Source organism: Accipiter gentilis, chromosome 14 (genome assembly GCF_929443795.1).
Source record: "Accipiter gentilis chromosome 14, bAccGen1.1, whole genome shotgun sequence".
NCBI classification, from domain to species: Eukaryota; Metazoa; Chordata; class Aves; order Accipitriformes; family Accipitridae; genus Astur; species Astur gentilis.
The window spans coordinates 11,804,967-11,817,933 of NC_064893.1; the positions used below are offsets into that span (position 1 = coordinate 11,804,967).

The 12,967-nt window shown below is 38.6% G+C and overlaps 2 protein-coding genes across 7 annotated transcripts in view; one reads left to right on the forward strand and one right to left on the reverse strand.

Moving 5' to 3' along the window:
* The window catches only part of FBXL2 (F-box and leucine rich repeat protein 2), a 60,885-nt gene extending 54,083 nt beyond the window's left edge, over positions 1–6,802 (forward strand). For both annotated transcript variants that reach the window (XM_049816929.1, XM_049816930.1), the window contains 4 exons: positions 262–306; positions 585–641; positions 4,537–4,749; positions 5,755–6,802. In XM_049816929.1, the coding sequence (XP_049672886.1) occupies positions 262–306; positions 585–641; positions 4,537–4,749; positions 5,755–5,862 (423 nt within the window). In that variant the 3' untranslated portion in view covers positions 5,863–6,802. The remainder of the gene's footprint in view (positions 1–261; positions 307–584; positions 642–4,536; positions 4,750–5,754) is intronic.
* Positions 6,803–7,883: 1,081 nt separating this feature from the next.
* UBP1 (upstream binding protein 1) overlaps positions 7,884–12,967 on the reverse strand; it is a 39,375-nt gene continuing 34,291 nt past the window's right edge. For all 5 annotated transcript variants that reach the window (XR_007508109.1, XM_049816927.1, XM_049816926.1 and 2 more), the window contains 3 exons: positions 11,908–12,050; positions 11,289–11,340; positions 7,884–9,766 (listed from right to left, as the gene is read on the reverse strand). Coding sequence is in view for 4 of the 5 variants with exons in the window: in XM_049816927.1 (XP_049672884.1) it covers positions 9,729–9,766; positions 11,289–11,340; positions 11,908–12,050 (233 nt within the window). In the remaining variant the exon portion in view is untranslated. The remainder of the gene's footprint in view (positions 9,767–11,288; positions 11,341–11,907; positions 12,051–12,967) is intronic.

Below are 12,967 nucleotides of genomic sequence, written 5' to 3' on the forward strand. Positions count from 1 at the left end.
GAGACATTTCACTTAGTAAGAGAAAGGGTGGTAGAGGTTTGAGAGGGAGGTGGTGTATTGCTTGCGAATTTTTCTCCCCCCCCCCCCCCCCCCCTTTTTTTTTTTGTCCTTTGGTGGTGATCAAATACTTGAAGGGATTTAGCTCACAATTTCCTCTTGGAAGCTGTGCTATCCTGTATTACTAGCACTGTGGATGATTGTATGTCTATATGTTGGTTTATTTCATCTTTTGTTTATCTGTTTGTTTGCTGTTTATTTTAGAATTGCCATGAGCTGGAGAAGATGGACTTGGAAGAGTGTGTTTTGGTGAGATTTCATATGAAAAGGAATATTGAACATCCAGTATAAGAATGCAGTGCATTAGCACTTTTAGATGTGCTTTGTTTTTTATTAATAGTGCTGTTTGTGATAGTAAATAAAAATAATTGTTGGGAAATTCTATACAGGGAAATACTTGAAGAGTAATAGGTGATTGGATATTTTCCAGAAATAACAGAACCTTCATCTGGTAGAGAGAGAGCTATCTTATTTGAGGGTAACTCTCCTGCTGTCTGCTGCTTATGGTTGGTTTCTTTTATTTCTAGATAACTGACAGCACATTGATACAACTTTCTATACACTGTCCTAAGCTACAAGCATTGGTAAGTTTCACTCTTTGTGAACTTTAATACATCCCCCAAAACCACACATGTACGCAACTCCTGGAATATAAAACCAGGCTGTTCACTCTGTATCTAGAAAAAGTTCCTGACGTAGTATGATACTGTGCAAAATATATGTAAGTTTTGTAAGTATTCTAAAAGAAGCAGATTACTCCTAAAATATTTACATGCATTGTGTGGTAAAAAAAATTACCAAATCAGTGAGTAATAACCAGAAAGCTTATATTTTATGGTTAACATCCTTCATATTTGACTACTTAGTTCAACTTGCAGTACTCGGATCCTTTATAGATACTCTTAAGCGTTCACTAATAGTTTTCTTAGGGACTATGACACTTTACATCAAATATTGAATAAACAAACCCCCCCAGGGAAGATAAATGTAATCACTCTGTAATCAGTTTTGCATGCAAGGAGGTTTTCCCAAGGACTACATTTACATAGTAAATTACAGAAGGTGTTTTTGACCTAGACTTTTGAATGTAATTGGAGAGGGCAGAGATGCGTCAGTGGGGTACCCTGCTTACTGTATTTCAAAGAAGTGTTCTCTAGGGAGTGGTTGCTTAGATCTTTCAGAACATCAAAAACAATTTCAGGTGATATAAATTTGGCTGTTCTTCAGTCAAGGGACTCCAAAATTACTAGACTGTCTTTACAGTAGGAGCTCCTGTATTTAGGGCTAGTTGTCCCATAAGCGTAGATTTGTTATATACTACTTCACATCTACATGAGAGAACAAGTATCTTTATAATCTGTTCTTAGATGGGATTAAAGGATGGTTTGCTGCTTCATTAATTAAATTGTGTTATGATTAGTTAGTGTTACTTGGTGTTACTTGGTGTTACTAAGGTAGCAACATGAGGAGAGATGGCTTTTGAAAAGGAGCTTGTTCACTATTGTTTATTGTTGTTGGTTTTTTACTCTTGCTTATTAATTGTCCGACCTCATTTCTGTACCGTAATTCTTAATGTTAAGCCAAACAAGAGTTGTCAGGAGATGTGGAGCCATTTATATGAGACACTTTCCATTCTTTTGTGACAATGTGTTTTTGTATTGTAATCCCAACTGTAACCAGTACTTGCAAGAGATCTTTTGTACCAGTTCTGCTAGTGCTTCACCAGAGATATCCTAAAACCTCATAATTTCCAAATATTTTTCTGAACCTGCTCCTGTTTGCTGGTATTTGTGAGTTAGCCCACAGACAGGGAAGTGTGGCATTGGTATGGTAAAATAACAAACCTTTTCTAAGGAAACCAGAAAAATTGATTTTTTTGTTGTTGTTGATGTGTATATCCTGTGTGTAGGAAGGATACATCCCCAAAGACTGTGAGTGAACAGTGATGGCTGAGAATTACAGGGAAAGAAAAAACAGACTAGCAGGTGCCAAATAGCTTATGTGAACTGATCTTGATACTTTAAATGTGAAATCACATACTGTTGATGGCTCTGTAAACTCTTGTGTAGCTGTGCTTTAGCATATGTTTAGGTATATTTGCAGTTTAAACAAATATTTTGGAATTGCAGAAATCAACTTTGAATTCATTTCTTGGTTTTGGGAAACTCAGTAGATGGTGGAAGTAAGCAAAAGCAGACCATTTATAACCAACTATTAATCTTCATCAGTATCAGAGTACTCAGATGCTTTATTGCTTACTGGACTTAACACTTTCACCAGAAATTACTGCTTAATAATTGTACATGCAAATTATTAGAGGAACTATTAAATACTCCTGATATTCCTGGAGATCAGAAGACAACTGAATTCTTCAGTTCATCATACTGTTTCTTACTGTCACAGTATATCATGCCATATTTGATTTATACATAGCATTTAGTATGTATTAACAGAAAAAAAAAAAGAATTTGAACCTATCTGTTTGTTCTAAAGATTTCAAGCAATTGTCTTTGTAAAATTCCACATTATTAACGCTTTCTAGTCAGAAAAATCATGTGGTTTAATGCAAAGTGTGTATCATTTGGCATATTTGTTTTACAAAGTTTGATAACTCAGCTGTACATCCTGTATTGTCCTTTCAGTACCAAATACAGTGTCTCAGAAAAGCTGATTTCATAAGCTGCTTACTTCCTGGGATGGAAAACTCTTAATTAGCCAGCAGACTGCTGCCATAGCCAACAGCTTCACATAACCTCCTGTCCTTCCTTGAAACAGCAAGTCTATTATAAATGTTCTTTAACCCTGCAGCTGCCGATTGTTACCAGGCTGTGAGCCAGATCAAATCCTCAGAACATATACATAGAGAAAGTAGGTATAGGAGACAACTTAAGTATTTAAAAGAGTTGATAGACTTGCAGAGTGTAAACATGTTATAATATAAAACACTGTTGATGGGGCAGGCATGTCATTTCTGTTGTCTTTTGGAGACAGTATGCACTAGTTGTGGTGTTGCTTGGAGTCACTGCCAGCTGCTCACACTTGGTGGGTGAGTAAAACTGGACCAGTTGGAGCTGAAGGGAAGCTGCTGTGGTGGTTCCCCATCAGACTCAGGGGGAGTTGCAGACCTGTCTGCCCGCCTCTTCTCTGGTTACTTGTTCATCCTGTTGAGCAAAGGAGGAAAAAAGTTGAGGGGCAAGTTGTTCTAAAAGGCAGGACAGGCTCCATGTGTCTGGTAGCAGGCAAGAAATGCTCATGACTCCAGCTGAGGTAAAATAAGGGTGAGGTTGGTAGTCCTCAGGCTTTCTTGTCAGGCTGAAATAAAAGAAGGTAGATGGGATGTACTGAGAGAAGGGAAGGGTTATGTGTTTGATTCGGGTGATTGGCAGGAGGTACTTTTGAGTGCTAGTTAGCTTGTGCCAAGTTACAAAGCATTTTTGGATTGCCGCAAGTGTTTCTTCATCCCTTGCTGTCTGAAAAAAAAACTTGTGGCAAGGAAATGCTACTTGAAAACCAGTCACCATTAGACTTAGAAACAAGTACAGGCAAGACATAGGCATGAGCATAATAAAGCAAAGAACTAGCCCAGAGTGAGAGGAGTAAGAGGTCATAGATCCCGCACGTTTCTAATGCAGAAGACTTGAGAACATTCATTTCACTGTTGACAAGGAATGTTTTTTAAGCCTCTTCTGAGGAAAGTCCGTTTCCTGTTGTCATCATCATTGCTTCTCCAAAAGTTATGAATTTCCTAAAGGAACCAGGAAACTGTTTTATGTGGTGCTACTGCCCAAGATGCTGCAACTTTTCCCATGCTCTTGAAATTCAAGAGAGTAAAAAAATATGTTGAAGAGGAGAATTTTTTAGTTTATTTTTCTGACTGATGCAGAAAAGACTTGTTCCTGCAGCTGTACAAGATGTTTATTACTCCTTGTAGGTACAGCCTGAGGTGCTAAGCGCTCATGGTTTTTTGAAATCAGTATTTGGTATATCAGTCCAGTCTGATTGTTCTTTATCTACGTGGACTTGTGCAGGCTTGGTCCTGGTGGTATGTATGAAAACATGGTAGCTGTGCAACAGTAACTCCTGTCAGTAGATACTCCTCTGTTCCTGTATGTTCTTGATCATCCTTTGAAGTTGTCACCTGTTTCTGGTGTGGCACATGTGCTGTTTGCACCTGTCGGTAACAGAGGTGCGTGACAATTGGAACTGAATTTCCATGTTGATAGAGAGCAAAGGCGCCTGAGGAGTTGGCCAGTGATGCCTGTTTTGGGACTCTAACTCACTTTGAAGCAAAGTTAAAGTACACAGCCCTTCTTTTGTTGAGTAGAGCTGTTTCTTTTGTTACTCTTCTGGATTTCAGCTGTGTACTCTTTGTAACTGTTTAACCACTAGAATGAAGAGGTTGAAGAGGACTTCAGATGTTTAGAGGACAGAGTAATTGGGGCCAAGTGATGTCGTTAACTGTTTGCCTCTCTGTTTCAGAGCTTATCTCACTGTGAATTGATCACTGATGATGGGATTCTTCATCTGAGCAACAGTACGTGTGGTCACGAGAGGCTGCAGGTACTAGAGCTTGATAACTGTCTTCTCATCACTGATGTGACTCTGGAACACCTGGAAAACTGCCACAACTTGGAGAGAATTGAGCTGTATGACTGTCAGCAAGTCACACGAGCGGGAATCAAACGAATTAGAGTACGTGTTTGCTGACTTGTTCCGGCAGGAATGCCTGAGCTGTTGATACTGCTTGGGATTGTACGAATCCTGCAGATGTCCCAGGCAAGGGAGGATGGAAAAACAAAGTCTGAATATCGTTCTGTTAGGTCTCCACCTCTAGGGACTAAAGGTAGCTCTTCTATATGAGCAGTAGTAATTGTTTATAACTCATGACACTTTTGCTGTTGGAATGAAGAGTGCTTAACTTCTTCTGCTTTCTGTATTTTTTCAAATACAGGCTTCTATGTTTTTAGGATTGTGTAGTGGTATTCTTAAACTCTTAAAATATACATTAATATGCAGAGCCAATAGTAGACCATCTATGTGGAGACTTCAGTTAATAGGTTGTGGGTCTGTTAGGCCCTGGAATCCAGCCACAAACTTTTCCTCGGTGTAAACCCCCCCCTCCCCCCCCCACCCCCCCCCCGCCCCGGTTAGGTCAGCGACCACCTTCCTTGGGGGCAGTGTTTAGCCTTACTGTTAAAACTCGTCTGCAGCTTCATATCCCAGATTCCTGTCGAAACACTTTTGCAATTGGAAAGCTCATCCCTGATTGATAGTGACTGTTGAGGGCAGATGCCCTGTTCTATACCATGCTGCTTTCTAGGATGAGAAAAGCAGGGAATATGAGAGACGGGATACAGATGAGCGAGTCTTTTGTCACTAGCCAGGGGTCCATCTCTCCCCTGCAGCAGAACACATGCCTCTCCGGACAGGGAGCTCTCTGGCCTGATCGGTGCTTTGTTGGGAAGTGGGAACCCTGAGCAGGTGAGTGTGCCCAGAAGTTAGTGTGCCTTAGCTGAATAGGATGTGAGAATTACATGTCAGAAGACAGCCTGGATAGTATCAAGTGTATAGATCCTTGCTTTTTGGCTAACCAACCTGAATGAGAGCCCACTTGTTGGCAGTCATTGAGGTGTATGGCTTCTTTTTACTAGTTATGTTTGTTCCTTTCCCATCGTAACACAGACTTTTCATCCACAGGCTCATCTACCTCACGTCAAAGTTCATGCTTACTTTGCTCCAGTAACTCCCCCTCCTTCGGTAGGAGGGAGCGGACAGCGCCTCTGCAGATGCTGTATTATTCTTTGACAGTAAGTGCAACCACATAGAAAATTCTGGTGGTGGTAAAGAAGAGAATGGGACTGCAAGTCAGCGGAAGGAGTCGGTTTCCTGACAGTCCTAATGGTGGTGTTTGTTTGGTCATCCAGTTTTGTGACAAGAAAAGCATTTTTTTCCAGGTAAAAATCTTAATGTCATGTGCAGCTGTGGATTAAGTTGGTGATGCTTTGGTTTGTATTAGTAACTCCTTCCTTCTGTTGGCATGAGAACTGAAGTACCATGTAAAATGTGCGGGCATTTCAGCAGTTCATTAAACTTGGAAGTTAATTTGCATTTGTAAGCACTACTCAGCGTGAAGTTCTAACGGGGCTCAAGTCCGTCACACCAAGGAACTGAACCTGCTGTTCTGTAATATACATGACAGATTAAGTATCAGGTTTAAGGACAAATCAGCTTTAGCAGATGTTGACCAAAAAAAAGGCAAGGTAATCATGAGCTCTTACAGCAAAACAGCTTCTACTTTTTCATGATTCAGCTTTGTATTTAATTACATAACAGGGCGTAATAGGTAATGTCAAAAGGCAAGATAGTACCTCAAGACAACTATATAAATAGAAATACTTTCCAGGTCTTTGAACTTGGTTCAGTTGAACTATGTGTTAGTATAAAGCTTGCCCGTCACTGAAGCACGTTCTAAGCCCAATGCTATCGGCCTTTAAAAGGGGTAAGAAATCCACTGTGGTAGAGCCTGAGCACTCTACTGTCATTGGCGGCCACAATCATTCATGGTGCTTCCCGTAACGCCATTCCTGTGTCCCCTCAGTTACCTCCTCTGTGTTTAAGGAAAGGATGCAGCTGTTCTAGGAAGGAGGGGTGCCTGCTTTTCTATAGATGAGAATGGAAACCAGGTTCAGTTATAGGAACTACGGTGAAGCGAGGAATTCAATTCAAGCTGTTTGTCTCACCTATTTTAGGGACACAGCAAGCAGATGGGCAAAAAAATCTTTTGGCAGGAGTTGAACCAAACCAAACCTGTGGTTTTCAAATATAGAAAGCCAAACTCTTCACATTTGGATTATTTAAGAAGCTGTCAACTTCTGAATGATGATAATAATAAAATCTATGTATTAACTCTTAAGGCCATGCTTTCATCCTTAGTTTTTCAGTGCTAGAGGGTTAGAAAAAATAAACTTTTTTTTATATTAAGCAACTTAATTATCTGAGATAAACTACTCAACAGTTCAGAAAGCTTTTTTGTGTAAGATTGATTGTGTGTATGTTTTAAGAGTTCAGGGTCTGTGTGTTTACTAATAGAAATACTGGCTTAAAAAGCAGCTGAAGAAGCTACTACTGGATGGTACTGCAATTTCCTCCCCCACCCCCCCCCCCCCCCAAATTTTAAAAGGAGTGTGAACTTGAAGATACTTTTATGGCTATCAACAGCTGGGTTACGTTCATGCTTCAGTCACAGACAGCAAATGAAGACCTCAACTTCGAGCTTAAATTAGAGCTTAGAGCACAGTACGTGGGTTTTTTACTACTAGAAAATAAGCCAATCTGGGCTTGTTTTGCACAGTAGTGAAGTGTTGTTACAATCATACTTAGAGTTCCATTAAGATACTGCTGTATTGGAGAGTTTTAGGCAGATTTTATTCTCAACTGTACCAGGGCAGTCATTGGTACCAGTATGTCAAGATGTGTTGCCTTTTGTTGGCTCATTTTTTTCTAACATAATGAACCTTGTAAGTCTATTGCATTAAAGATGTACAAAACCAAATGGAACCTACTCTCTGATATAGGACACTTAAATAAACAATCAGCTGATGTCAAATTTGAATTTGTTTCCATTATTTCAAATTTCACAAAGTTTTCTATTAGAAGCAGAAGAAAGATCTACATGCGTGTGTTGGGTGCAGGATAAACTACAGAGCTAATTTGCTTCTATTGCTTACCTTTACCTACTGTTATTGCTAGGGTAAGTCTTCCAGTTATACTTCTGTTAAGATTCAGATTCTCTAATATGTTAGAAAGTAAACAAAAAGAAAAGCACATTTACAAAATTATTGAAAAACATTTATTATACTTAAATTGAAATGTGTACATCTTATTAAAAAACAAAAGCAATTTGCTGGTGCCATAATTTAATTCCAATTTCAAGTGAGCTGGACAAACTACTGTACAACTTTCAATAATCTTTAAAATTAGATATTTGGATACTTTCCAATCAAGGATTTTTCCATTTTTATAAAATATTTGGATTAGAATCTCGTGTGAGCTGAAAAGACACAAGTGTCAGTTCAAGAAAATACTAGGACCAAACAATACCCAAAGATGAACAACTTAAACATTTCTGCCTATAAGTACATAAAATTTTACTTTCAGTGCAGAAAAAATACGAACAGGAAAAAAACCCCCTAGCTTTGATGAATTTAAATTTTCAAAATGCTACAGCTTTAAGAAGCTTTGCTAAGCAGTTGAGCCAGTTATGAAAGAGAGGGAATGAAAAAAATCAAAGTTGCTTTTCTACATGCTGTAGTAGGGTGTTTACGCTGAACACTGCAGCATAAAAAGCAAACTATTACCAAGCTTTTAAGCCAGAAATCAAAGTGGAACTTTTCAAAGGCACAAAAGTGACAGCCATGATGCTGTCACTTAATGCCTTTTGAAATATTCCCCTCTAAGTACCTAACCAGTTGAAACTTAACATAGGAAAGGCCGAGCCCTGTCTTTACAAGACATATCCAAAATACTGAAAAAGCACATTGCCTGTTTCAAAGAAAAGTAAATATTTGGTCACATGGAAGAGGCACTGTAACAGTTGTACAGTATGGATCAGAGGGTGAAAAAAGGTCAACAGAAAAGTTAAGATACTTGTCCATAATAGCAACTACAGCAAGGCCTTTACCTGCTGGGAAGGAGACTTAAATGGTGCACATTTAGTGTTTCTTAAGCAATTTATTTGATGTTGCTGAAAGATATGACAGCCCTGTGGTGCCAGTGGGTCATCTTCCCTCATCAGCATAATTCCACTACGTCATAAAAGTCCACCTCTCACTGCTAGCATTTTTAAACCCACAATTTTACAAGCAAAGAGTTAAACTGCAGCAGTGTTCCGCAGAGAACCTAGGAAACTAAACATAAAGGATGCATAGGCAATTCTTTTCCATTAAGTTTGTTAAAGCAAAACACAATTACTTGGTACCCCATAGGATTTATATTAATTAATCCCTCCAATAAGGTACTATTGATAATGCAGTTTGCTGCATGCATATATTGCATCTGTCTAGGGCTTCTTAAAAGCCCTGTTCTGGCATTTACACTTCTTACATACACTCTTATACACAATTTACATGGGAAGCTGTTTTGACAGCTTTACTCTCAAAGACCTGACAACCTGATCACTATCAGCTTAACTACTCATCTCCACACAGATTAGTATGTGCTCTGCTAACATCAGAAAATAAAACCAGCATAAGGTACAAGCAAGTAATAGACAAACTGGCACAGAAAGGTAAATGCCCCCAAATAAGTTTACATTCATCTCCAACTGGATACAGGTAATAGAAAAGCAACACTGCTTTACTTCTAGAAACTGCATCTACTGGCCATAATTTGCCTTATTTTCAGTAAAGGGCAAGCACCTTTGCTTACATTGTCTTCCATGCCTGTACATAAGCTGTCATGGCATTATACCTCCCTCTCATGAGGACACTTAGCTATGGCAGTGATAAGAAAGTTCACCTATCAAACAGCTCATTAGAAACATCATTTTGTGTTTTCAATATGAAACATCTTATACAGTGAAGTTAGATCCTAAGGTTTTGGATGATCTTCATAATCTTTAGGCAGGACTTAAAATTCTGCGTTGGAGTATCAGTCTAGCAAATTGTGTGACATCACTTCAAAATTATGTGGAAGCCTTCACCATTTTCAGCTGGAAAAGAGAAAAAAGTGTCAGTCTTTTCATAAATGTCAGAGCCAATGCACCAAAACATCAAAGTACGGACTTGGTTTTTACCATGTTGAAGTAGTTCATTCCTACTATGAAATCTTGAACTTGAAATGTGAAGTATCAGCTCTTCAGACTAAATGTGTGAAGAATAACTTTGAAAAATCTCTTTGGGTTGCAGTTATTTCTGAACTCTTCCTATTACACTTTAAACCACCTCACTTGACAGTGACAGTTAATATCATAGAAAGAAGTGAACTTCTGCAAGACCAGTATAAATCGTTAGCATATGTTTTTTAATCATCTATTTTGTGATGCTCAGCCTTAAACTAGAAAGCCAAATGGAAACAGTGTTAAAAAAAACATCCTGGGGATTTTATGCTTAGAAGCTAGCAGGACCAACAAAAGGCTTAACAACTGAGACAAATGGGTCTCTAACAATCACTAACCACATGAATAGATTTTATACAATGCAAAACAATTAGTTTCAAGTTAGGGTGCTCATAAAGTGAAGCACACTTTAAAAATACACCTCATCTATAGCAAAAACATAGCTTTTAAAAATTTCCTACTTGTACTGAACAAAAAGGTTATGATTAACAATTGGGAATCGGATCTTCAAAGTTGGGACAGTTTCTGTAGGTAAAGTTTGCACAGAGTCAAAGTTGTCCACCAATTATAGCAATTTCCTGGCACCTTTTACCAGAAGCAAACTGGACTCCTAAGAAAGCATTGGATTAATCTGAAACACTAAAAGGGAGACTCACACCACCTACAGGACACCTGAACAACAATCTCAGTGGACTCAGGTTGGCGGCATCCCCGTTTAACTGCATGCACACAATGAAGATGGTTCCACCCATCTGCTGACAGCATGAGGCAGGGAAGTTCAAGTCTACTAGTTGACGCTAAACAACAGCATTACAAGAGCAAGCCACTGTTAGGCCGAGGAGACGCGCTAGAGCCTTCCCAGCAAAATGGCAACATCCTGTCTACAGCAGCAACCTACTGAGGACAATTATTTACCCTCAATGCAAGAACAGAATTTTATAGACAGTTCTGCCAACTGTCAGGACTCGGTTAACACTCGGTTTCTGAATTTCAGAGGTACTACTGCCAGGACTTTTTAAATTTTTTTAATTATTTAGAAACCTCACCATTCTCAACAATTACTAACAGCAAGTACAGTTCAGTGATGGTTGACTGAATTTTAAATGAGGTCTGTTATTGAGCGCTGCACTGGTTCTGAACTGAAAGCTTGGGGAAAGGACTGAGGTGCTACACAGAGGCTGAAACGTCTGGCTGAGAGAGGAGGAACTCACGGATATTTTCTGCTACTACTGTGTGCAGGGGTTTTTGGGGGGGGCGGGGGGTGGTAAGTCTGCTGTTACTCTTTGGTTGGGAAAGTCTTACTAGGATAGTATTCTGCTTTAAAGAAGGCTCCTTAGTAGAATAAACAAGACTGTTTAAACAAGAAGAAAATAGACTGTCAGAAAAGACACTGTACCTTTTATTGTGGTGAATAAGAAACAACTCTCATCTTGAAAGTTCTGAACCATCTACCAAAAAAAAAAAAAGTTTTGAAAACCCTCATGAATATGACCAATGCAAACCCCAAATACATCAGATATTAAACAGCCTTTTATAAGTAATTGCATATTTCTGCAAGTGACAAGCAGATACCAAATTAAATTAAAATATATTACTGTCAAAATACTGCTTGTTGTGACAACCAGTTGGCAGCCTATTACTGTTGGCTGTGTTTCTGGAACTCTAAATAGGCGTAGCAGATGCTTGAATAAGCAGAGTTCAACAGTATTTAAACACTCCCTGCCTTTGGGCATGTTCAAAATAAACACATACTAATTACTGCAGCATCTCAGAACTACATAGACCAGTTGCCTTTCTCATCTCATAATTTGTATTTATTCAGGTAGAGGAAGAATGACATTTAAAGGATCCTTCTGCTCATTTTAATGTAAAGGAAAAAATACTCTAAATATCAGAAAATACTAGGTTGAATTATCAAACAGAAAACCCCACTAATAAAGAAGCAAGCATAAGAAAATCCTCCATCCTATTTAATTCATAAATAAAATCTGTCATGAAAATAAAACTTCCATTACCTGATCACTAACAAGAATGTGGATACCTGTGGGACCTTGTCTGTAAACCTGGTTGATCTGATGCAAAGGAATATTAAATGCCAGAGCAAGCTTGCGTGTGACTTCTGAGGCTGCCATTTCTTCTAAGTAGATTGCATGATAAACTACAAGAAAAAAAATTATTTACATAAGCATGGTACTAATTGATAACAAGTAACTATATGAAAAAAATCCATATTTGCTTATACCCCAGCTTTAAAAAAATTTTAAAAGCTAAAAACCTTTACTTTACTCTCCCCCTGCTCTCACTGAGAAGCATGAACTGCCATGACATTTCTTTCAAGGTGAAGTCGTAAGCACAACTCTCGGACAAGGGGGAGGCTTCCATTTGCCCTGATACTGATGGCAACGTCCACATTTTTTTGCCATATCCTGCACAAAAAGGCATAGTCATGTCAAACAGACTTAAATGGATCTTTAGACAGTTACCTAAAGATGACTTGGGAGGTATTCTGGACTGTCTCAAAAGAAGCAGATAATACATGTAAGACTTACACTACTGCACTGTTGCTTCAAATAGATATGTAGATTATTTTTATTTTTTTTTGTAAAGTCTTTTCCAATTCTCTGAATAAATTTCCTACAGATCATCTCAGAGCTGAAGAGCGGTGGGGGAGAAAATACAACACAGCAAACAAGCTGAACAGTAAGACAAAGTAGCTATTCAGTTTGATGCTGTATTTACAGTTCTGTAGCTGTATTTAATAGTGCTAGAAGCCCTTGGCAGCTCCATTTTTGTACATTATTCTATCCAAAACCAAAGACTGAAGATATCCAGAGGGAAAAAATATGTATTTGGGAGTATCCTATTTACGGATCCTCCTCCACTTCAATTCTCACATGGAAAATACAAAACTACTATTACAGCCGCAGCCTCTATATAGGGTTTCAGTTGGTTGGGGAGGGAAGTCTCTTCACTCAAAGCCAAGAGCAAGAAAAGAACCATTTCAACTAGCTCCTTTCTCTTAATTGTAAGATTGACATGAATTTACAATTAAATAGTTCTCATCTGTTTTGAAAC